Source organism: Cervus elaphus, chromosome 4 (genome assembly GCF_910594005.1).
Source record: "Cervus elaphus chromosome 4, mCerEla1.1, whole genome shotgun sequence".
Taxonomy (NCBI): Eukaryota; Metazoa; Chordata; class Mammalia; order Artiodactyla; family Cervidae; genus Cervus; species Cervus elaphus.
Window position 1 is genome coordinate 14,498,424 of NC_057818.1, and position 24,708 is coordinate 14,523,131.

Consider the following 24,708-nt stretch of genomic DNA (forward strand, 5'->3'; position numbering starts at 1 on the left):
GAATTTTATGGTATGTGAACGATATCTGTTTTTAAAAATACAAACTGCATACAATTTTATGTTACTTAAAGTGAGACCCACATGAAACAGATGCTAAAGCCATTTCAGGATCCTCATCCAGAGGATCTGCTGTCCTTGCAAAGGGAAGAGAAGTTCAGAGGTGGCCCCCTGCCCACAGGGACACAGAGGTGGAGAACGAGTCCCACCCTCACAAAGGAAAATCTGAGGAAATCATTTTTTAAAAAGTGATCACTTTAAGAGTTTCACAAGTAACATTTATTGATCATATTCATAATGGAATCTCACCCACATTCACAGCAACTCCACTACAACTAAAAATCACCTGATGATAAATAACTTGCATTGACTGAGAGAACAGTGACTATTACAGACTCTCCCTGATTTGATGGCTTTTGTTAAAGACCTTGAGGAGGATGGACATTTTTGTTGATGTTCTTGACAGTAGCCGTTGATTCCAACTTCATACCCAAAAAAGCTGGCTAGAAAGCAAAGAGAAAGGCAATTACTAGGAATTGACCCCCAAAATGAAACCACACTGGCCTTGTAGGGCCCATGTGAGGAATCTCCCCGAGGTGGAGGGTGAAGAAAACCCCGCAGTAGAGGAGGATACACACTCAGTCACTGAGGAGCCTATGCAGAAGACAGGGAGCCACCCTGGCTGGCTCACTATCCAGGGTGGGACCTGAGGCAAGGCACTCAACCCCCTCAGCCCACTCTCCCTTCTGGACTCCAAGGAGAACGCCAGCTCTGCAGAATTGTGGAAGGAACTGAAAAAAACGAAGGCATAGCAAGTCCAGACAAGAAGGCAAGGATTGACTCATCGCTACTCTTTCTGGGTTCCCTGTTGGGCAGGTTTGGAGCTTATCCATTCTCCTATGGCCTCTGAGTTCTAGCAAGTCTCTGCCAGGCCAGCAGATGGGCCAGCAGCTTCTGAGAGAAACTGGGTGTGCACTTTGGGGGATCTCACAAGGCACCCCACATACACCCCAGGCAGGTAAGGTATTTCTCCTAACAGCTGGTTAGTGCCTGACCTCTACCCTAAGATCCTGGCTCAGAAGCAAACACCTCCCATAAAAGTATTAGCAATTTTCCTTTGGCCCACCTGGACCACCTATTAATACTTAACATGGACCATCTACAGACAAGTTTCTATCTTTGCTCTTCCCAGAGTGGGAACTAGGGAGTCCAACTAAATTTGACATCAAGTTGGCAAACACAAAAAGAAAGATGAAACTTAAAGAAAAACAAAGAAGGAAATCTCACAGTGCTGACCCATTCAGATCATGCAAAGCTGACAGACCCCTGGCCGGCTCCTTCCTCGGGGCACTCGCCCTGGAGAAGCTGCAACCCAGGTCCACTATAGGCACTTGTATGTGAATGTGCATCATGGTGTCATATGTGACCACAGGGAGCGCCCAATACTAGGAGAGTGGCCAGGCAGGATGCAGGGAGAGGAATTTCCACTTCCAGACAAGATGGAGTGACAATGACAGAGCTGGTTTCCTATTTGAACAGCTAAAAAACTGGGCAAAAGACATCTGATACTGTTTTCAGATACTGGACATTTTCTAGAACATTCCTCTTACAACTGGGTGGAGGAGACAGACAAAAAGTAAATAAGTCAATATATGTAAATTCTAATTGTGCACATTTACCTATTGATATGTATTTGCATGTCTTCTATTTACATATTGGTGTGTGTTTGTATATATTTATATATAGGTGTGATGAAAGAAACAGGAAGAAGAAGGTGGATGGGGTAGTGGCTGGGGACATGGGTAAACTGGGGCAGGGGCGTTAAGAGGAGGAGAAGGAGGAGGAGAGCTGCTACTGAGGGGACTAAAGCAAGTAACCAGGTAAGCAGAGGCCCTGCAATGAACCTGAGGTTGCCCTGGAGGCTTCCTGGGTGGTGGCAGGGGCAGAGTGGGGTCCCAGGTGAGAAATGCAGGACTGGGCAAAGCCAGGTATGATCAAGGCTGCAGAAAAGGCTTTTCAGTATGGAGCCTTGATAATTGGGGCTGGGCTGTGAGAGAGGCAGCAGGTTCCCCAAGGCTGTAGTGTGCTTAAACTCCAGAGAAATGGCCGGTCAGGCTGGCATAAAATCCACTTCCCACCCCAACACAACAGAAGTTTGCAGAAACTGAAACCAGTGGTCTTTGGGGGGCAGGGGAATTTAGAAACTTGAGAACAGGAAAGAGGTGAGGAAATAAAGATGGGTAGATGCTCCCCCATCGTACTACTGGCCCTAACCTTGATGTATCTGGTTTGTTCTTCCCTTGCATTTTCTAGAAGGTGTGTGTATGAGCAACAGCCCAGATGATGGTAACAACATAACAGGAATCAGAGCGGGGCCCACCTCTCACCCTCTGCTGAGCAACAACCAAGTTCTCCCACACGCTCAACTCAACTAAAGCCCAGGATGTAAAATAAGCCCAAGGTCACCACTGCCCCACCCACACCTGCTCACCGGATGGCCTCCATGACCCTCAGCAGAGCATGGAGGAGTGTCAGGAGGCTGAGGTTGAGGGGCAGGAGGGGGGCTGGGGGGCCTTCTGGCTGCCCCGAGGCCACCGGCCCAGCCTGGTGAAGAGCCTGGAGCTGCTGCCACTTGAGGAGATGGCGCCCTTCGCCACAGATCCGCCAGCGGTTGTACCCGGAGCGCACATCCAGAGGGGCTTCTAGGCAGACAAAGTGAGTCAGGCCCCGAGGGGTGTGGGGACAGGGTACTCTCGAGTCTGCACCCATGAGAGAGCCCTCGGGAAACCAGGGCAAAGAAACCAGGTGTCATAGCAAGGCAGGTCGCAGTCCTAGGGTGTGGGCACTCGCGCAGCGCCCGTGGAGATAAAGAGAGCATGGCTATGTATTTGTTTCTACGGTGATTGTGGGTCTTTGTGGCTGTGTTTTCTGAGTCTTTATCTCTTAAAGCTGCCTGCTGAAATATTTATGAATGAAAGGATATGGTAGTTAGCGGTGATCTGCTCCACAGTAATCTTTTCTTTTTCCTATTTTTTTTTTTGGAGGGGGTATGGAATGGGTGAAGCAGAGAAGAAACCAAATCATCTAGGAGTTGGTCAGTTGATCGTGGCTGTAGCCGAGGGAAGGGAACATGGGTTTTTTCACAGTATCTGAAATTTCCCACAATAAGCAGTAAACAACCACCACAAACACAAATGGAATTCAAATATCTCTGTCTCCTCAACGCTCTTTAGCTTTTTCAAGACCTGCTTTGGTCACATGTGACCCTCTTGATGTTATATCTCTTATTTATTTTTACTATGCTGTTAATATGCTACTACTAAAAATGTACACTCTAATCATACTAACATAAAATACATTCTTAATAAATATAAACTATATTTTATTTATAAAAAAACTCTATCACAAGAGCATAAAGAAGAAAAGCACATGAGCCCTCTATTTACAAGATCAGAAACACAGAATTTTCTCTCTAAAATGGAAATCAGCTGGATTTGAGGCCAAAGGAACCACCTCCTATTTTTAGGTCACTCTGTATGAAGCTCAGAGGAGAGAAGGCTCCCTAACCTCCTGGTGGCAGTGAGACTGGCACTCTCACTCCCATCCTGTGAACACATTCTCATTCCTGTCCTTGAATGGGTTTGAGGCTTGAAATATTATTAACATAAATCACCTGAACTATAAAACCACGGCTGGAGTAAAAATTAATACTGATTTTTAACAGTGTTATCAATGGATGCATGATTCACTAATAAAACGACCAAGTTTTTACCCTTTCTTAAAGATGCAGAGTAGTCAAAGCCAAAAACAACCAATAAAAATAAACCACTACATTGGTGACTATATAGTGAGAAGAGCAGTTTCTCAGGGGGTTCTCATTCTACTGCCACTTTTCTTAATAAAGCGATTTCTGGCTCTTCCACCTAAAACTTGAGGCAACGTGTTGCTATCTGTTTTGTTCACCATGCACACACACAGCCCCAAAGTCTCTCTTTGCTGGGCTGACCTGCCCCTTTTCCACCCACAGGGATTATCTGTGACTGTCAGCTTAGACACACGAAACCAACCTTCACCTCACACGAACAGAGCTTTCATTTTCAAATTGACAGTCAGTTCAATCACTCAGTCGTGTCCGACTCTGTGACTCCATGGATTGTAGCCTACCAGGCTCCTCCATCCATGGGATTTTCCAGGCAATAGTACTGGAGTAGGTTGCCATTTCCTTCTCCAAGGGATCTTCCTCACCCAGGGATCAAACCGGGGCCTCCCACATTGTGGACAGACGCTTTACCATCTGAGCCACCAGGGAAGTCCTTAAATTGACACTAGTGGAGTCCTATTGCCTAGGCTACACTGACTTGTTATTCTACGTTGCAATGTGTCAGGGGGTCCATTTCATCGTCCCTAACAGCTGTGAACTCTAGGTAGCTGGTGCCACATTTCAAATGCACCTCTATTTATGTCCATCCTCCCACCAAGAGACGCTTAAGTTGCTTCCAATTTTTTGCCAAAGAAATCACTGCTACAGACAGACATGCGTGGAGTGCCCACAGATATTACCCAGACATGGGCTTGTTGGATTAAAGATATTTCACATTATAAAATTTGATCGATAACTCCAAACCTCCTGCCAAAGGCTATGACAATTCATGCTCCTCCTAACTGTGCTTTTAAAATCAGGGAAAATTTAAGTATCTTCTACATGAAGAGGTGAGCATGAGAGGTAGTGGCCGCTTATTTCCCAACCACTCTACCCCGATCTGCGCACACCCAGGCTCTGGGTGGGCCACTCAAATCACCTGTGCATCACAAGAACCCCTTGTCAGACACCCAGCCTCTCAGTTTTCTCCAGTTCCTCCTCCACAGAGTCCATCAAGGGCACTCACCATTCAATCTGGCCCCAGCACAGAAAGGGGAGGGTGTGATCTGACTGCACAAAACATGTCTACTCCCTTGCTCACATGCAATGCAGAGAAAGCAGACATGTCAACCATCTGTGAGGAAAAGCACCTCTGCTCATTTCAGAGATGAAGAAAGTAAAGGTGCAAATAGAGACACCATCTCCTGGTGTACCGTGACTAAGCACATGAGTAAATGCGTACATCAGGCCACATATAAGGATATGTGAACACACCTTGTCATGATTATGAACTGTACTGTGAACATGTGAGTATATGCTATGCCTGTCATGAACATATGAATATATGTATACACTGTATGATAAATATATGCATAAGTGTGGTGTCATGAACATACAATGTGTCATGAATATATGAATATAGAAATATGTCAACATAAGCTTATACATTGTCATAAATACATATTTATATACAACACATACATACACAAGTCATATCATGAATTATAGAAGATTAGAGCTTAGAAAACACTTCAGATACCACCTAACCCCAGGTTGCAAATTGGTTTCATCCTGAGAGTCAATATTGATAACTGGTAGAGTCTGAGGCTTCTCTGGGTTCACTGGGAAAAGATGAGGGGTGATTAGTGATGCCTGGTAAGGGTAGGTGTCGGAGAAGTGGTGTGTGTGCCAGACTGTGGCCTTCTTTGTGTTATACCCATCATGACAGAAGTCTACCCCACTCCCATCATGATGTTCATGAGAATCCCGCCTTCCTTGGGGAGAGGGGGCGATGAGACACATGTGCATTGAGTTACCTGAGATGCCTTTAAAACTCTGCTGCCTTTTCACCACCTAAGATAAAAGATAAGAATGTGGGCGAGTGTGTCAGCCCCAGTGATCCACCAAGAGGGGGGCCCAGTGATTTAACCTGGAGACCCCCAGAAAGGGGTCCATGACCAGCTCAGAATGCAAGTTATGTTCTCTTTTTAAAAGGCCTGTAGGTTTTAATTTTGGTGACACTTTGCTACTTGGTGACAGAAAACCAGCAGATGGAATGTGGGTGAAGGCAGAAGAAGCCTCTAATTCCAGGACACTCAAAAAACAAGGGAGAGGAGTGGCCCTGGAACTGAGCTGGGCTGGACCTGGCCAACCATACCCCACCACAGCTACTGACCTGGAACCCAGAGCTGTGGAGGTAGCCAGACAACCAAAGAGTGAGCACAGACTGTTGAGCTACAGCCCCTCCCCAGAACCCTCCCTCCATGCCTGCCAGACTGGGGCTACAAGTGCAGGATGCTCAGACAGGCCGAGAGAACTGAGGTAGAGGGGAGGCAAGGAGCAGGAGGGTACGGTGGGAAGAAAGAGGGAGGGAGGTGAGCAAGTTGGAGGAGAAGAGGGAAGAGGAGAGAGGAGGAGGGGCAGAAGAAATGATGGGAAAGGTGGCAGCAGACCCTCTTCAGAGCGCAGTGTATCCCACCCTTCCCAACACCACCAGGACACCTGACCTGTGCCTGCCCCAAGTACCACTTGCCTCCTGTTCTCTGCTGCCCTAGGCCACAGCTTGGAGGAGACCCCTAGACACCAATGGAGGCCACTGTGGGGAAGGAACCCAGCACCCTTCCCCTTGGCTCCGAGTCCCCCTCGACCCGCCCCTCACTCTCAGGCCTTGCTGCCATACGAGCCTCCCTCTTACCTTCTTGTGAGACCTCAGGACCTGGGGCACCCAGTAGGGCATCACGGCCTGATCCCTAGGCATCGGGAGGTGGCCCCCAAAGCGGTGGCATGGGCAGAGGCATGCCTTGGTGGTTTTGGGAATATAAGACCGGATCATCTTTTGGATCTAACAGAGGAAGGGAAGAGAAGGTCCAAAGGGGGGTGGAGTCACACCCCAGAAAACCTCAGCCTCAGGGACAGGGCCCTGGAGAGTACCTCTGCTATACTCCTCCCACAGTACACCCTGACTGCCCGGCTGAGGGAGCAGGTCCCCCCATCACGATATTCCCAGGGGTGGCCAGCACCCTCATTACCCACCACCTACACATCTGCAGGGCGTGGTGCTGTGATGGAACACATGGGGCAGTCAGGAGACCTGGCTCCGTCCTGAACCTGCTGGCCTCCAGGAGCACCCTTGGTACTACACTTAGCCCCTCTGAGCCTCAGCGACCTCAGCGAGAGAGAGGGCTCTGCCAGCACCTTGACCACACTGGTCAGAGTCTAACATGGATAGTCTTTGGTCCAGCAGCTGCACTTCTGGGACTGTATCCCGTGAAGACACATGTGCGTTTGCTCAAGAACACTCAGTGCAGCACTGACTGTAGTGACCAAACAACCTGAATCTGGTTAATAAGGGACAATAAGTAATGAACATAGGGACAAACGGAATAGATGGCCTTTGGAAAGAATGATGCAGATTTGTCTGTCCTGACATACAATGAGCATAGAGATGCAATATTAAGTGAGAAATGCAGCACTGTTAATAGGGCATGCTACCATTTACATCAAAAAAATAAAAAAAGAATATGTGTGCAGTGTTGCTTGTATATGAGTTGTGGTGGGTCAGATCCTCGCCCCAATTCCTTATCACCACTCCCAGCCTCACCCTTTGTCCTGCAATTCTGCAGTTTCTTCCAGAAGAGTAGACTCTGCCCCTTGACTCTGGTCAGATCATGTACTGGACTGGCCAACAGAATAAGTAGGAAGTGACAATAGCCAGATCTGTCAGGCTGAAGGCCTCATAGGTGTCCAGCTGTTCTCACATCTCTGCCATGGCCACAAGACAGTGCCTGGGACAGCCCGCTGATCCCAAGATAGGGATACCTGAGGCCGAGCTGCCAGCAGAGTGTCCCTCAGCCACATGAGCGATCACAGTGACTGCTGTATCAAGTCAGGCCTTAGGTTGACTTGTACTTTGCTAGCCAAACAACACAAGCATGGAAAACCTCCAGAAGGCCAAATGAGGACACCTCCGGAAGAGGGGCAGGACAGAGAGTTCTGTGTACCACACCCCTGCTGCACTGCGGGAATTTCCAACCATGTGCTCACAGCTCACATTATAAAACATAATCAAAACTACTTTGAGTAACCCCTGCAACCTCCTGAGGCCGCGGGAGGACTGCACTGGAGCCTGGGTGTAAGGTGTGCTGCTAAGCACAGACACTGCCGCAGGAAGGAGGAAGGGAGTCCTGGACCTCCTCCAAAGGAGACAAGACGAGGCCTGGAGACCCGGGCACCTCCCTGCACCCTGGCTCCTTGTCACCATGGCATGGTACCCCTCTCACATAGGACCCTTTTGCCCGCCAGGATAAGGATACTCTGGCCACTGCTACCCAATCCACCCATACCTGCTGAGCCCATTCTCCATGGTAGGCACTGCACCAGAAGCAACAAGACCCCATCCTGCCCACAGCAGCTCCCTGCAGAGCACCGTCCACTGGGAAAGAAGAAACACTAGGACTCGGGGAGCAGAGCTAGGAGAACATTCAGGCCAGAGGGGCAGCTAGGTGGAGATTCAAGAGAGCAACCATGCCTGCTGAGAGTCCCAAAGACATGACAAGAGAACTACCAGGGGACCCACACAGCAATCATTCCTCCTCTTGTTAAAAGAAACCAATTTTGCTTATAATGCAAAGCAGCCAGGTCAGGGATCAGCCAGTCCCACTTGCCAACAAAGGGTCTAGAGGGTAACGTGACAAAAAGCTTGAGCTTCTGGGAATGTTTTATCCCTGAAAAGGAGGAGAAGGGTAGGAGGTAAGCTTTTGGAAGACTCTGAAAGACTCACTTTCTGCCATGTGCATTGTCATATAAGACAGAGACCCATGGCCAACATCTAAAAACACTAGAGGTGAAAAATAACACCAACTCTACACAAAGTCTTTCAGAAAACTGAAAAGCTCTCAAAAAACTAGAAATAGAAGTGAAGTTCCTCAGCCTGATAAAAGGCAACCATGATCCACCACTGTGCTGGGGATGGGCATGCCTAAGCAAGATCCAGAAAAGACTAAATTATTAAATTGATAATTGGACTTCATCAAAATTTTAAACGTCTGCTCTTTGAAAGACAGTGATAAGAGAATTAAAAGACAAGTCAAAAACGTGGAGAAAACACTTGCAAACTAATTATCTAATAAAGAACTTGTATCCAGATATATAAAGAACTCTCAATAGTCAGTCATTTACAAAAAAAAGCAACAGAACTTTTTTAATGGGCAAAATACGTGAACAGACACAAATCAAGTAAGATACGCATATGGTAAAAATATACGAAGAGATGATAAACATCATTAGTCGTTGTAGAAATGCACAAGTTAAAGCCTCAATGAGAGGAAATTCCCTAGTGGTCCAGGGGTTGGGACTCTGCACTTTCACTGCCTGGAGTGCAGGTTCAGTCCCTGATCAGGGAACTGAGATCCTGCCATCTTTGAAACCAAAATTTTTTAAATGTTTTAATTAAAAAAACATACAATGAGATGGCCAAAATTTAAAACACTCACAAAACCAAGTGTTCATGAAGACATGAAGGAACTGGAACTTTATACATTGATGGGAAGATTGTAAAATGGAACAACCATTTTTAAAACACTTGACAGTTTCTTAGAAAGTTAAACATATATCTCCCATACAATGTAGCAATGCCTTTCCTAGGTGCTTGCCCAAGAAAAATGAAGGCATGTTCATACAAAGACTTATACACAAATGTTCACAGCAGCTTTATTTGTTGGACAAAATAGAAAAAAAATGGAAATGATCCACACGTCCTTCACTGGATGAATGGTCTATCCATATAACAACACACTACTCAGCAGTAAAAAGGAATGAACTATCAATGAACACAACCATATAGAAGAATCTCAAAAATAATCAAGCTGAGTAAAAGAAGTCCCTGGAGAAGGAAATGGCAACCCACTCCAGTATTCTTGCCTGGGAAATCCCATGGACAGAGGAGCCTGGTGGGCTATATATAGCCCATGGGGCTGCAAAGAGTCAGACACGACTCAGCGACTAAACCACCACCACCACAAAAGAAACCAGACCAAAAAAAGTACATGCTATATGATTCCATTTATATAAAATTCAAGGAAACGCAAATGAATCTATAGTGACAGAAACAGACCCAGGGTTGCCTGGGGACTGTGGGGAGAGAGGGTTGAGTGGAATTACAAAAGGGAACAAGGAGGACTTCCCGAGTGGTTCAGTAGGTAAGAATCCATCTGCCAATGCATGGTTCATGGGTTCAATCCCGGGTTCAGAAAGATTCTACAAGACAGGAAGCAACTAAGCCTGTGCACCACAACCACTGAGCCCACACTCCAGAGGCCACAAGCCGCAACTACTGGAGTCCATACTCCACAAGAGAAGTCACCGCAATGAGAAGTCTGCGCACTGCAGCTAGAGAGTAGCCCCCACTCACCCCAACTAGGGAAAAGCCTGAGCACACCAATGAAGGCCCAGCAGAGCAAAACATAAATAAATTTTGAAAAGGGTACAAGGAAACCTTTCAGGGTTGTGTATGTGTACTGCACTATATCATTTTATACGAGGGTCTTGAGCGCCCTGGATTTTGGTATCTACATGCATCCTGGAACCAATCCCCTGTGAATATCTAGAGATGACTGTACATTATCACAATTATGGTGGTGGTTTCATGGGTGTGCGCATATGTCAAGATTTATCAAATGAGACATTTTATATGTGTGCCATTTTATCACATGTCAAGCATATCTCCATAAATCTGAACCCCTGATTCAAGTCACCTACCTGATTTTGGGGTCTCAAGGAGAGAGGGACCCAGTAAGGCAGTGCTGCCTTAGCCCTGGGCACTGGCAGGTAGCCCCCAAATTTGGCCAAGCACTCACAGCAGACGGGCTCTCGATGAAAAGTGCTGGGGACAGGGCACATCTAAGCAAGAGGCAGACAAAACAGAATTTAATGCAATGCTGCATTAGTGATGCAAGCCAAGGCAGTCTCTGAATGGTAAATCCACACTCGGAGGGAGCAAGGTTAAGATATGGCATCCAGGGCAAGGGCAGGGACAGGGGCCTCAGCTACTGCAGACTGTCCTGGGATGCTCCAAAGTCACTTGGAGGGGGACCACAGAGCCTGCAGACCCAGTGTGCTGGGATGTGCAATCACCTACAACCACATTACCATGAGAAAGTCTTAGGTCTCTCTTTCTAAAAATGGAGAAATACAACCAACTCTAGGGTGGATGACTGCTCTTTCTGTGGTTATCCACGTCAGTCTGCATAAAGAACTTTGTTTGCAAAACTTTCCACATCCATCCCATATGATCCCACCACACCCACAGGCAGGGGGAGAGGGAAAGTCATCCTCTCCAGGAGCAGATAGAGCTGCCCACAACAGATACATTAAGGGGCAGCATTGGTTCTCCCAGGCCTCCTAAATCCCTGTCTCAAGGTATCATGAGGAACTGAGGGGCAGGGAAGGCAGTGGGTGACCCTATATAGAGATTTGGGGGCTTGCATGGCCCCTTAAACCATGGACCCCACTGGCTGACACACCCTCTCATGAGATGCTGCTTCTGGACCCACATTTTCTGCTCTACTCCCCACCAAAGGTCATGTCAGGATTGGGGCAAAGTATTTGAGGTTTGCTTTCCTTACCGAATGATCGATGCAACACACTTCTTTCCCAAAAGATGGAAATGTGCTTCTTTTCCTAGAAAAGAAGAAGGCTTAATTCTGGACTTTGTGTACATTGGAGGCAGGGATGCTAGTGTGAGAGCCTGAGCCAGCCTGGCTCATATCATTAAACCCCAAGAGTGGAAAGTCAAAGTGAAAGTTTTGTCACTCAGTTGTGTCCAACTCTTTGCGACCCCAAGGACTGTAGCCTACCAGGCTCCTCTGTCTATGGGATTTTCTAGGCAAGAGTAATAGAGTGGGTTGCCATTTCCTTCTCCAGAGAATCTTCCCAACCCAGGGATCAAACTCAGGTCTCCCACATTGTAGGCAGACGCTTTACTGTCTGAGCCACCAAGGAAGTCCTAGTCAACTGCCCCCCAAGAGTGGAAGGGGTCATCATTCTGAGCATAAGAGGGGGCAGAGGGTGACAACAGAAGCAGGTAGATACACACTCATGTGCTAAGGTCTAAGGGTTCCCATATGTCGAGCTATTGTGGAATCCTGCATCCCCAAAGGGTTTAGCTTGAATCAGCCTGGGTCAGGAAGATCCCCTGGAGAAGGAAATAGCAACCCACTCCAGTATTCTTGCCTGGAGAATCCCATGGACAGAGGCGCCTGGCAGGCTACAGTCCATGGGGTCGCAAGAGTCGGATATGACTTAGCGACTAAACCACCACCACCAGGCACACTCCAGCTAAACCTATACTAGGACCTTTGGGAAAGACAGGAACATCCCAACCTGGTGAGAACTTTCCAAGATGTGTACCTGCCAACCACAGCACATGCTTTATCATACACCCTGAGCTTACTTAGAATTCTGAAGGAAAATATTGTCAAAACCGTACACCTAATGAAATTCTTTGCAGTAAAAAAACAACTGGGTGCTTTGTCTCTTGGGATGACAAAGCATTTGTCATCCCAAGTAACAGATTCTGTTACTCTTCCCCATTCTCCCCACAACAAATTGCTAGTATGTTGGCCACAATACAGACAGTGTCCAGTGAGCATAAATCCAAAACAAAGCAAAACTTCCAGCTTTCCTAATAGCATATGTAACATGGAAATGGTTAAGAGTGATATCATCATAATAATCACTATTTTGCTATCTATTTACAGTAATAGCTTCAGGTCACAAAGCTCAACTCCCACACCTGGTCCTTGACAACATAGAATGTGGAATGTTGCCCTGCACAGCACCCAAGCCCCTTAACAGTCAGAAGAGCATTGTTATTTCCTTTGTGGAGGCCAAACCTCTAGCCCAGAAGGTGAAGCCACATAGTCCCAGAGACTGACTCAGAATGTCATAACCCAAGTCAACCCAATGAAACTCATTCTCCTTGTTGTTGTTCAGTTGTGTCCAACTCTGCAACCCCATGGTGCAGTATGTCAGGCTCCCCTCATTCTGGGGCTTTGTGTTAAAATTACTAGGAAAGGAAATTTCCTTTTCTGTTGAAGTTGTAAGATCTTTTCCAGAGGTCTTGGTGGTCATTTTGCCCCCGGAGGGGAAGAAAACAAAGCTGAAAGATGGAGACAACAGTCCCTGACCACAGTCCTTAAGCATCTGTGTACATTGGTTCCTGACGACTTACACCCGACAGTCGCAATTAGTCAATGGATTGCCTTTCCTGCTTATATGATATAGTGTGGTGTCTTTCCTGCCTACCTTTTACAAGCTACTATGGGATGGGGTGACCTGAGGCTACTGGGGCTCCCCAGGTGACTCAGGGTCCAGGTTCCCTCAGATGACTCTGGGTCCAGGGCCCCCAGGTGACTTTATATCTGGGCCCCTCTAAGTGACTCAGGGTCTGTGGCCTCCCAGTGTACTCGAGGTCCAGACCGCCTCAGGTGACTCAGGGTCTCGGGTGCCCCAACTGACTCAGGGTCGGTGTTCCCCAGGTGACACAGGTCCCGGGGCCCCCTCAGATGACTCAGGGTCTGAGTTACCCTCAGGTGACTCGGGGTGTGGGGCGCCCCAAGGTGACTCGGGTGCCAGGCCCCTTGTGTGGCGCGGCGGCCCAGCGTGCAGGACTGAGGGAGGCACCTGCCTGTCATGACGCGCTCGGGATGAGTGCCCGCTGACAGACCGAACGGACACCCGAGAGCTCCCAGAAATGCCCGCCACGATTCTCCTAAGTTACGGTGACGGCGGTGACGAAGCTCAAGATGACAGCCGTGACGAAAGTCGGGGCTGGCTCACGCGTGTCACTCCTCCTTCGGGCCCGCCCCTCACACAGCCCCTCACACCTCCCCGTCAGTCCCCGGGGCCGCCCTCGACCTCGAAAGGCCCACCTCTTCCGCCCTCCCGCTCCTTTGAGGCCAGGCTCTTCCGGCGACCGGTCTCTATTAGCTGTCGATTGGCTCTCTGTTAGCCAATAAGATGCTTCATTCTATACATGTTTACTTACCTGGCATCTGATTGGGCTCTGAAGGCAGGGCTCTGAGTCAGCGGAGCGGGGAGGGGCAGGGAGCGGGCCGGGGGCGGGCCGGGGGCGGGCCGGGGGCGGGCCAGAGGCGGAGCGGAGGTCGGGCTAGGCTCAGGTGAAGACTTTTCGGCTGTGGTCTGGACCTGGCCCAGGTGGGCGTCGGCCTTGGAAGACACACCTTTCCCCGCCAGATCCCGGGAAAACCCACTCACCGTTTCCTGCAGACGGGCCTGCGGGGCTGCAGGGCACAGTAGACGGGGTATCTGTTCCCTGGAAGGAGAGAAAGAGGTGCGCGACGCGGCCCCAGGGCCCATTCGAGAACCGCGGAGCATCTCGGTAGGAATGTGTACCACGCAGGACCTGGGACGTATTTGTATTTTAAGTCTTTCATTGCTTTTCTGACGCTGAGATTTAACTGGGCGCCTTGCCTGATACTGGCTGAATCGGACTCAAATTGTGGTTTTTGAGAACGTGTGTTTCTGAAGCAACCGAGGGTTCGAAGGCCGTGGAATTCAGAACAACTGATTATAGTATCTCTTGGAAACAAACTTTTCAGTGTTTGCTTTCTTTTTCTTTTTGGCCACACCTCAGCTTGTGAGATTTCAGTTCCCTGACCAGGGATTGAATCCCAGCCCCAGCAGTGAAAGGCCGGAATCCTAACCTCTAGACCACTAAAGAACTCCCTTTCTTTGCTGACTTTAATATTCTCAATTAATACTAATATTTGATCAAACCTTCATAAGCAACGGTAGCCCTGGTGGGCCACATTTCCGTGTGCTGCGATCTAACCATGGACAAACAGGATTTTCCAGGCACTACTCGGGTTTCATGGCTCTTTTATTAAACTGGTAAGTTCATGACCTATGAACAGGGCTGAGCTTCCAGCCAGTTCCCACCCTGCAGGCTCTCCTGGCTAGCACCCATGCTGATTGGGCAGCACCCCCATTATATTAGCTGCTAATTATTTATTTTATTCTGTCTTTTAGCTGCGAATTATTTTGGACACCACTACCTGTGTATCTGTATAAATAATGGCAGCGCTGGTCTCTTAATAGCTAATGACAAAATTTATCAAGGAATCTCACCATTAGCCTAGTATTTTATTTATGGCTGTCTTGTCTCTGCCAACCTTGGAGGGCCCTTGGGATTCCTTGTCATCTATTCTCCTGAGTTATCGTGGTAACACAGAAGACAGGTTTATGCCCCCCAACCCCTGCAGAAGCACTGGCGCTCACCACTCGTGACACTGTCATGCCATTTCACATCAAGTGCAACTCATCACCATTTCCACCAAAAATGGCTAAAATTAAAAGGACTGACAGTACCAAGTTTGTAGAGGGTATGGCAGCTGGAACCCTCACACCTTACACAACAGATTAAAACCATAAAGGCAAACTGGCAGTATTTACAATATCTAAACGTGTGAATATCCTGTGACCAAGCAATTCCCCACCCCAGGTAATCACCCACGATAATAGAGCTTATGTCCACCAGAAGACACCAACAAAAACACACACAGTGCCAGCCCGGCCAGCAGCTGGAGGACAGCCACTTCTCACTCCTTCACACGTATCCGTGTGAGAACAGATATCTGTATCTTTGAGAACATTCCTAAAAAAGCATGTATTGCTGGTAAGCCAGAGAAGAACCAAAAAGTTGTGGTTTGGTTTTGAGGTTGGCTTGTTATTTCAGGATCATCTTGCCCAACTGACCTGTGACAGTTTTCACAAACCTAAATCCTGTGGGTTAAGTGAAATCATGATTTTCAAATAAAGTCTAAGCAAGAACTGTAATTTTTAAGTTCTCATGTCCCATGACTTTTGGGTCTCTCTGAGGTTGAACCCAAGCTGCACAGTGGTTCAGGTCAAGATTACGCCAGGCGCCACCACCATCACAGCCCTGAATACAGGACTCACTGTTTTACCCGGATGGGGGCCCTGCATGATGTGACAGGTTCCCACTGGTGACCAGCATGCCATCAACTTTGCTGCCCCCAACCTTACCCTTTTCCTGTAGGCCCACAGGCTTCATCATCACCCCACCAACCGTGACACCTAGACTTCTCTCTCCGGCGGCTGTGACAGCAGCGTCTTGGCCTCTCCTCCCTCCTTCACTGTGAGCTCCTGCAGTCTGCTGGGGGGACACAGGACCACTGTCATCCTTCTCTCACTGTCATCCTTCTCTCACTGTCATTGGGGCACTATGAAATGGCACGGCCAGGCCAGGCGGCCAGGCCAGGAGAGTCTTCTCATTCCCAACTGCCTGTGTCACTGTCTCACCCCCACCCCCAAGGTGCCAGGGACCCCGTTCTAGCACTCGCCCTGAGATCACCAAAGCATCCTCTAGGAGAGGCTTCCACACCGTTTCCCCCACACTCATGGCAGCCCGTGGGAGCTTGCCTTCCAATAGAATTGTGGAACTCTGTCAACAGGAGAGACATTCCGTGGTGAGGCGGCCATCCACCTGGGCTCCCACACCCACACAGACCCACGCAAACACTTGGTCGTTGTTCAGTTGCTCAGTCGTGTCCGACTCTGCGACCCCATGGACTGCAGCACACCAGGCTTCCCTGTCCTTCACTATCTCCCGGAGTTTGCTCAAACTCACGTCCATTGAGTCGGTGATGCCATCCAACCATCTCATCCTCTGCCGCCCCCTTCTCCTTTTGCCTTCAGTCTTTCCCTGCATCAGGATCTTTCCCAGTGAGTTGGCTCTTCTCATCAGGTGGCCAAAGTACTGGAGCTTCAGCTTCAGCACAGTCCTTCCAATGAATATTCAGAGTTGATTTCCTTTACGATTGACTGTCCAAGGGATTCACAAGAGTCTTCTCCAGCACCACAGTTTGAAAGCACAAATGTGTTATCATATGTATAAACTATGTCTGTGGCATTAAAACTTCATGGGGGGTATTAGGGGAAAAATGTCTACAATGGCTCTTTGGAAGGAGATGATAGTGAATGAAAGAAGCCAGGTTAAAAGAGCTACATACTAAGTAATGCCATTTATTGGACATTCTAGGAAAGGCCAAACGATAGGGATGGAGAACAGAGGAGGAGTTTAAGAAGGGGCAGAACCAGGGATTTTGAGGAGGATGGAACATTCTATATCCTGACTGTGGTGCCTGTTCACAGCTCTGTGTGTTGGTAAACTTACACTAAAAATTTACATAAATCACATCTCAAAGAACCTAGCCAAGAAATAAAAAAGGACAGCCCAAGCATTCCCACAATAGTGCTGAGCTATCAGCCCTCCTTCCCCCAAGTTTCCTCTCCTGGGAAGGAGCCTGAGAGGCAGCCTTTCATCACTTATGGGTTTTCAAGTCAAATTAGGGGGAAAGGTCTGAAAACTTTACCCTTGAGGCCTATCTTCGTTGGTTTCACCTTGCTGGCTGGGGTCATGCAGCATGCAGTGACCCGAAGGGCCCACTAGAGGGTGGGCTAAAAAAGGACCTGGTCTCAGGGCAAAAGCCCCCAGGCCCGCCAAAGCAGCCCCCGGCAGTGGGGAAGGGCGAGCACGGTGCCTTCGGGGATGGGACACGAAGCAACGCCCCAGATGGAGGGCGGAACTCAGCCCCAACCCTTCTCAGGAATCCAGGCCCAGCTGGATGGGAACGTGATGTAGTTTTACTTTCTACACTATTTGAATTTTTCACAAGAATATTACTTTTGTAAACAGGTGAAAATAATACATAAACGAGCTCCTCAGCTGTCTGCTCAGCCACTGAGCACATCCCTGCCCTTATCTATCCCGCCCTTCTGTTCTCAGAAATGGCAACTTACTTAGACTTCAGACTAAGAGAACCCACTGCAGCCCTACCCTTGGGGAGAGGGTACAGGTCCCAGACCAAAGGGAGGGATCCAGGGGCCTACCATTGTCTGGGTTCCCAAGGGTCACTCACCACCACTCTGTTCCATAAAGGGGAAAATCACAACTATCAAGACCGGATGTAAGAAGCACAGACCCCTCCCGGAGGCCCCACCCCCGCACTGGTAACCCAGTCCTCTCTGTCGGCCAACCACTCTCCTGTGATTGGCCCCTGCCCACATCCAGAGTCCATGTCACTTAGAGCTCCAGGCTCCATCTGAATCATATCCCAAAAGAAACAAATTACAAAGCACACAAGATTTCAAAAACTGCTTTATGGAGAAACAGCACCCCAAGGTTGTCAAGTCCAGGTCACAAGTCAGAGCTTCCTGGGGGCCTGACCCTGCCCCACCCGGCAAGCCTGAGCAGATGCCTGAGAGTGATCACAGACTCCATCTCAACTGTTGTCTTCATCACTTGGGGGGTGGGGTTTCAAGATCAAACAGGATGAATGTTTTTCTTCTCCAAGCAGGCTTCATGATCTCAAACAACAACCAAAATTAGAATTAGGCTAAAAAAAAAAAAAAAAAAAAGCAAAAGTTTCTCATCCCTTCGCGTGTTCTGGCAGGTCTCCCTGCAAGCGCAGAAAGGACCCAGAAGGTTACTTTTCTGCTGGAGCCTCAGGTGTCACTGCTGGTGACCCTGGGCCCCAGAAGGCTGGCCTGCCGGCCGCTGAGCTGTAAATGACACAGGCCTCCATGTGGTTCCCATTCACATTATCAGGCAAACTGACGGCATGTGGCTTTCTTCTCTGTCTAAATAGTTCTGAGAACGTACAAAATACACTGCAGATCTTCTCCCAGAAGTGAAGACAGAGAAGTTATCCTATGTTATGGACTCCGTGAATTGGGGCATCTTACCCTCAAGGCAGGTGAGGGTTACATGAGAACACTCACATGAGGATTCTCAAAAGTTAAAATATGAAAGTATCCAGGAGAACACAGCTACCAAGTCACAGTCAGGTGCTTCCAGTTCACACTCGAGATACCACAGTCACGAGGCCAGGGAATTCCCCAAATGACAAGGGGCTAAGCAAGTTTCTGACCCGCTCCGGCTCGGCTCATGAGCACTAAAGAGACCTCTCAGCAGCAGTGGGAGAAAGCCCAGGCAACCTGAAAAGTGAAGGCAGTCTTGAAGTGTCAGACAAGAGGGCGGCTGGCTGAGGGAGGGGTCTGGCTGTCTGGGAACGATGCCAAGTTGTCAGTGAGAAAGTCAGGCAGGACAGCTTCACCTCTAAGCTTGTTCTGCAGGCAGTGGGAATGTAGCTAGTTAGACAGCTGTACGCTCTCCCACCCTCCTCATCAGCCAGGGACACAGGTACCCTGAACAGAGTGGGGACACCAGGCCTGGTGTCAGGGCCAGAGGGGACAAGGGGAGGAGCCGGGCAGCAGTGGCCTGGAGCACCAGCCACAGTGAGCGGGCTGTCCCAGAGGAGGGGCCAGGGCAAGGCTAGGAAGGGAGGCTCCAGTCTGAACCGACGGAGGAAGGAGATTGAACCCTCCTACCACAATGCCCCTAAACCTCTTCACACCCAGCATTAGATGCTGGAGCTCTGAGCCCCGGGAGGCACAGGGGGAGGGCGAGGAACAGATCTGGGTATAGTGCCAGGCCTACATCACGAAGCCAAAAAAATAAGGTCATTTGCCACAACCTCACACCAAACACCTCCAGCCCCAAAATGAAGAATCCCCATGACCTGTGTCTGAAATCTCCAATCACGTTTCTAATCGACTCCCAGAGCGTGGAGCTCTCCAAGTATGCAGAGGTACCCAAGCTTTCCTCTACCCCATACCCAACCTCATGGCAGCAAAAGTGGCAGTGAAGGTGATGCCCACCATGGGGAACATCCAAAGACCGCCCGAGGTCCACCTGCCACCCCCAGATCAAGCCCCACAGGAGCATGGCCAGCCCCTAACCTGGGTCATTAGAGATCCCCATTGGAACCAGCTTTATCCAAAGCCTCAGACAACACCCTCAGCCTTTTTGAATCCTTGCCCACAGTGAGTTAACTGGTTGGAAGTTCCCGTCCTGGGCCGGCTGACCGTCCACCATGAGGGGGAGCGGCCGGTACTGGATCTATGCACAGAACCACCACTGTCCGCGCACCTCACCTACAGAACTGAGAACTGGGGCTTCCAGAACTGGAAACTAAGTACTGTTGGGAGACTAGGAGACCTCGGGGTGGATGACAAGCCCACGCCCTTCACTCCTGCTGCCCTGCCTGGCGACAGCCAGGCCACTGCCACCCACAGGCCCCACCTGACACCCGAGACTGAGGCCAACATGAACGCAGCCAGCAGCCCAGGGTTATTTTAGTCGCTGTTAGCGGCAACCATGCGTAGGCCAGACACTAGAGGCAGGACAGCATTTAGTTTGGGGTTGGTTTTTAATCAGAAGTGCTCATCTTTACAATGCTGGGGGCCTCAGACAGAGACAGTCCCTTAGCTCTGGGTAAAACACGCATTTTCTTGATTTTATTTAAACAGTGGTGAAACCTAGAGAGGAACAGCCGAGCGCCCAGCTGTCCTCTGTTTTCACTGTCCTCAAGGCTTTGTGGCTGCACCATTGGGGACAGCCACACTTGGCACAAGAGAAGAACAGCCACGCTGTGAGAGGGGGGAGGGCGACAGGCTTTGAGGCTCAGTCCTGCAAGATGCAGGGACTGGGACCACGTCCCCACCCGACCGCGGGTCCTGCTGGAAGGATCTGGGAGGTGTGCGGTGGTGTCTCTGATGAGACTCGGCCGACGGTGCCTGGCGATGGCCCAGGGTGGACCCCAGAGTCCCAGTCCTGGGAAGCCTAGTTTGCATTTCAGGGCCATGCCCAGAGCTTGTTGCTTCTGGGCAGCAAAGGAAGGAAGGCCCAAGTAGCCAAATGGACTGAAGCTGGGACTGAAGTTATTTGAGAAAAGAGCTGGTCAGGAAGAACTCTACCAGGAAACACAGGACACGTTTCATGGGGCACCTCAGGTTGGGCTCTACATGAAGGCACCACAGAGCTGCCCCCTCCCTGGGGCACCCAACAAGGACAAGCAGCTGGGACACAACAGAGTCCATCCACCCCAGGGAGCCACCGGCCCTGGCAGGCAGGTGCGGTGATGCTTGGTGGGTGGCAGGGAGGGCTGAGCAGAGCTCCGGCAGGTCTGTGCCCAGGCACACAGGGCTCCGTTCTTCAGGGGATGGCAAGATCAGGCCTCGTGGGGGTTCCCAAATGCAGGGGTCAACACGACAACGGGAACAGTGCCAGTAGAAGGGTCAGCGCCCGGTGTCTCCACGCTGGAGGGGCCTGGTCCCCTGACACTTCCAGAAAGCTGCCCTCTCCCCTGCAGAAGGGCATCAAACACCTGGCATGACCCCTCCCAATGTTTTGCCCCTTTCAAGAGTGGCACCTCGTAAACCACGCAGGGGAGCAGACGTGGGTCATCTCAGAGAGGCCCTGTGCCCAGCTCTGAGACCGGCGGCTGCAACTCACGGTTTCACACCAGTGAGGGTGGGGCGGGGGAGCAGGGCGGGCGCTCAGTGACTGCCTGTCGGAACAGCTGCAGTGCAGGTCTCGGTTCTAAACCTGAGAGAGGCCGGGCAGGCACCCAGTGCTGCGGGGCCCAGGGCCGGGCGGTGCTGGACCAGGGCCACCGAGCTACTGGACAGCCTGCAGTGGGCGTCTCCTCGTGACCCGTGTCACCGGCCCCGTTTCACTGACCTTGGAAACTGAGATTGGAGTGACGTGCATTTGTCCAAAATCCAAGCGAGTAGGTGGAAAAGTGGGTCTCGAGCCCCATACCCCATCTCCCCGGAGCTCCTATTCCACACACAGCACCCCCACCCGCCCAGGCTGCATGGAAGCCACCGCGGCCCTCCGGCTTGCTCCCTGCAGAGGGGATGGTGGAGCCAGCACGCCTCCCCTAGGACCCCTTCCATGAGCTGGAGGCAGCAGACCATGCATGCGGAGTGACCCTCCCTGGAGGAGGACTGTGTTCTCCCTAGAAAACGGCCAGTCTCTCCAGTTCAGTCCCTACACGCCCCGTGGCCCGTCCTCCAGGTCAGTTTGTTCCGGTTCTGTTGTTTTTTTCAAGACATGCTCAGCCCTCCTGTTGCTACTGGCAGATATGCAGGCGTGCGGTGCGCTCCATGGAAAGCATCTGGGCGGCCACGCCAAGGCTCCTGCGAGCAGGGGGGTGTCGGGTGTTGGCCGAGTCCCCCCGAGCGCATGCTGCTGCCCTCCCAGCCCCGAGTCGCCCGCCATGGGGAGGCGAACCGTCAGGAGGTGAGGGACTGGATGTTCTTGAGCATCTCCTCAAAGGCCTGCGGGGACGGAGCATCTGCGTTCCGGAAGGCGGCCTGGACCCTGCTGTAGAGGCTGAAGGACTTCAGCTCCAGCCAGATGAACCCGAAGCGGTCCTCGTCGAATAAGACAAAGACCCCAGGGGTGCGCTCAGGGCTGGTGAAGCCGTGGCCGGCGATGAGGCCAGTGCCGTAGAAACTGAACAAAAATAAGAGAGTGTGGGGACAGAGGGTGAGTGGGGCCCCTGAAGGCGCACGGTGGCCCAGGGCCATCACCTCATGGTCCGGGACATTCTGGAACACCCCCTCCCCCCGACATCCCATGTGAGCCACGTCCACCATCCTCCAGCAGCGGGCGATCCACGGAGTCAGCTGGTGGGCTCGGCACCCTCAGGGAGGCTGGCATTCACTTAGAGGGCATGAGCAGGCCTGCTGCTTCACCCTGGAGAGCTGGGCTCACCCCGCTGACTGCGGCTCTCTACTAACTCACCCAACAAAAGGACGAGGGTCCCAGGCAGCTCCCCTCCCAATACTGCTGCCCCAAAGTGCACATCTTCATGGCACAGACCCAGGCAACAGAAATCTCAGTTCCCGGGATAGTCATGTGCACATGTGAACAACTCAAATGTAGTCAATGACTTATCAGCATGTAAAAAGCAAAACTTGCAAATACCCATTACAGCCACATTTGGAGACTTGGGCTCTAATGCGTTCATGTCTTTCTTACAAAGAACTCAGTGTTTCTGACAGATGACGAGGAGTTAGGGCTGGCCTGACCTTCCCGTTGTGTGGAATAATGCCCAGGACCCCACCTCTGCCTGCCGCACTGAGGCTCTGCTGGGCGGGAGGGGACAGCAGCCCTGCGCCTGAGGGCCCGCGGCTCTGATGGCTTCTGGGCACCAAGCTTGGACACACAGACACATGTGCTGCACAGGCTTTGCAGCAGGGCCAGGGGACGCACACACCCCTCCCCGCTGAGCCCCTAACACTCAGCTTGGGGTGGAGATGCTCTGGTGACATAGCCGGGGCTGGACCAGAGCTTCCAGGCCGGCTCTGCCCGAGGGCTCTGAGCTGGCCGTGAGATGCTGCAAGTTGTCAAGTTTCCCAGGGACACAAGATCAGTCTTCTTTATGACTTTCAAAAATTCACAACAGGTGAAGTTACACTGGAACACTATTGTGTACGCTTCCCTCTGGAAAATCCATATTCAGTTTCTTTTATCACAACGGTATTAACATGAAAAGGATATAATGGATTTTGTCTGTCAAGTCCGCACCAATGCCTAAATCGCTTTTGGGGAGCTCAGCATGGGGCCCAGGGAGTGGCACTGGCCACCCGGGACCTGGAACACATAGGCAGAGCTTCCCACGGTGCAATGCCCCCCGCCCCGTGCGGGGTCGGCCCCACGCCAGGCCGCCTCTGTGCTGGTCCGGCAGGGGACCCCAGAAGCCCACGCCCCCATCCTTACCACATCCTGCAGGTCCGGGGATAATCCTCATTCCTCGAGCTCACGCCCACCGGCAGCACGAACGGCTGCCCCTGCCCCGACTGGGCAGGTGGCTCAGCTGCGGCCACAGCCCCTCCGTCCCCAGGCGCCTGGGCCGGCTCGGCGGGAGGCTCCTCGCAGGGCTGGGGGCTCTGCTGGCCGAGGCCCTCGGCATCCTCGGGCCCGCCTTCCTGCTCCTGCTCCTGGCGCACCTGCTCACGCACCTCCAGGACGACGCGGGAGAGCTCGTTGAAGTCGCGCAGGCTCTCGGCATCAGGCAGCTGGATGCGGTGCCTGAGGTCAATCTCCACGGTCTGCTGCCCGGCAGGGATGTTGGGGTCGCCCTGCGGAGCCAGTGTGCAGCCGTCAGCAGGCTCAGAGACTGTGCTGAGCCTCCAGCCCCAGTCCTGCCTCCGGCTGAGGGCGCTTGCTCAGCCTTACCACTGGTTTGGCAGTGACCCCTTACCAGTCAGAATATCTGATATGTCCTTTAAAAAAAAAACAGTGCCCAGAGCAGGCAGCCTCCTGTGAAAGGCCTTTGAGGACAGGGAATGACAGTACCCACGGGTGACCCTGGGAGGGCCCACAGGCACCCCTACACCGAAGACCTTGGGTGGGAGCCACCCTACGTTGACAGCTGAAGTGATGGAGCCTCGAGAGGTCTGTGAGCCCTCCCGGGTCAGGCAGGGCCAGCCGGAAACACCAGCCCAGATTGTGTGCCTGGAACAGGCGACAAGGGGCCCTTCGTCCGGGACCTCACTCAGCTCAGCAGCCCTCCCGGCGTGTTCCCGAGCTGCTGAGGCCCAGACAGGCCGTGGGGGCCCAAGTGCTAAAGCAGAGGGTCACCCGGGGAGCTCCTGGAGACCCCACCCAGCCCACCCCCATTAAGTCAGAGCCTCTGGGGTAGGGCCAGCATCACGGTTTTCTCCGTCTCCCCAGGGATCCTGGGGTGTGGCCAGAGCTGAGGGCTGTGCAGGAAAGGCTGCCTTGGAAATGTTCAGAATCCCCAGGGGATCGTGTGAAAGGTAGACCCTGAATCAGCAGGTCCGGGTGGGGCCCGAGATGCCAAGTTCCCGGCAAGCCCCCTGGGGAAGTGCCGCCACAGTCTGGGGCCCGCTGTTGAGTAGCTGGGGCACAGCCCGAGCCACTCTACGCCGGG

At 51.3% G+C, this 24,708-nt stretch overlaps 2 protein-coding genes across 4 annotated transcripts in view; both read right to left on the reverse strand.

Moving 5' to 3' along the window:
- Positions 1-311: 311 nt before the first annotated feature.
- On the reverse strand, positions 312-16,522 carry C4H16orf95 (chromosome 4 C16orf95 homolog). Its single transcript, XM_043898240.1, has 8 exons — positions 15,923-16,522; positions 13,538-14,189; positions 11,479-11,533; positions 10,613-10,753; positions 6,552-6,698; positions 5,674-5,710; positions 2,489-2,699; positions 312-500 (listed from the first exon to the last, which is right to left on the reverse strand). Exons 2-8 carry the CDS (start codon positions 13,546-13,548, stop codon positions 482-484), a joined length of 621 nt encoding a protein of 206 aa, XP_043754175.1. The 5' UTR covers positions 13,549-14,189; positions 15,923-16,522; the 3' UTR covers positions 312-481.
- A 1,516-nt stretch (positions 16,523-18,038) lies between these two features.
- The window catches only part of FBXO31 (F-box protein 31), a 36,721-nt gene continuing 30,051 nt past the window's right edge, over positions 18,039-24,708 (reverse strand). For 2 of the 3 annotated variants that reach the window (XM_043898241.1, XM_043898243.1), the window contains 2 exons: positions 23,532-23,893; positions 20,151-22,262 (listed from right to left, as the gene is read on the reverse strand). In XM_043898241.1, the coding sequence (XP_043754176.1) occupies positions 22,040-22,262; positions 23,532-23,893 (585 nt within the window). In that variant the 3' untranslated portion in view covers positions 20,151-22,039. Of the gene's footprint in view, positions 18,896-20,150; positions 22,263-23,531; positions 23,894-24,708 lie in introns of those variants that run through there. The other variant, XM_043898242.1, reaches the window with a different exon arrangement.

Excerpts from the sequence above, each read along its gene's own strand:
- C4H16orf95 (XM_043898240.1), bottom strand. Across the intron at positions 10,754-11,478 it reads TGTGTTGCATCGATCATTCG|ATGTGCCCTGTCCCCAGCAC; the intron begins GTAAGGAAAGCA and ends CCTCTTGCTTAG. Across the intron at positions 2,700-5,673 it reads GAGTTTTAAAGGCATCTCAG|AAGCCCCTCTGGATGTGCGC; the intron begins GTAACTCAATGC and ends TTGTCTGCCTAG.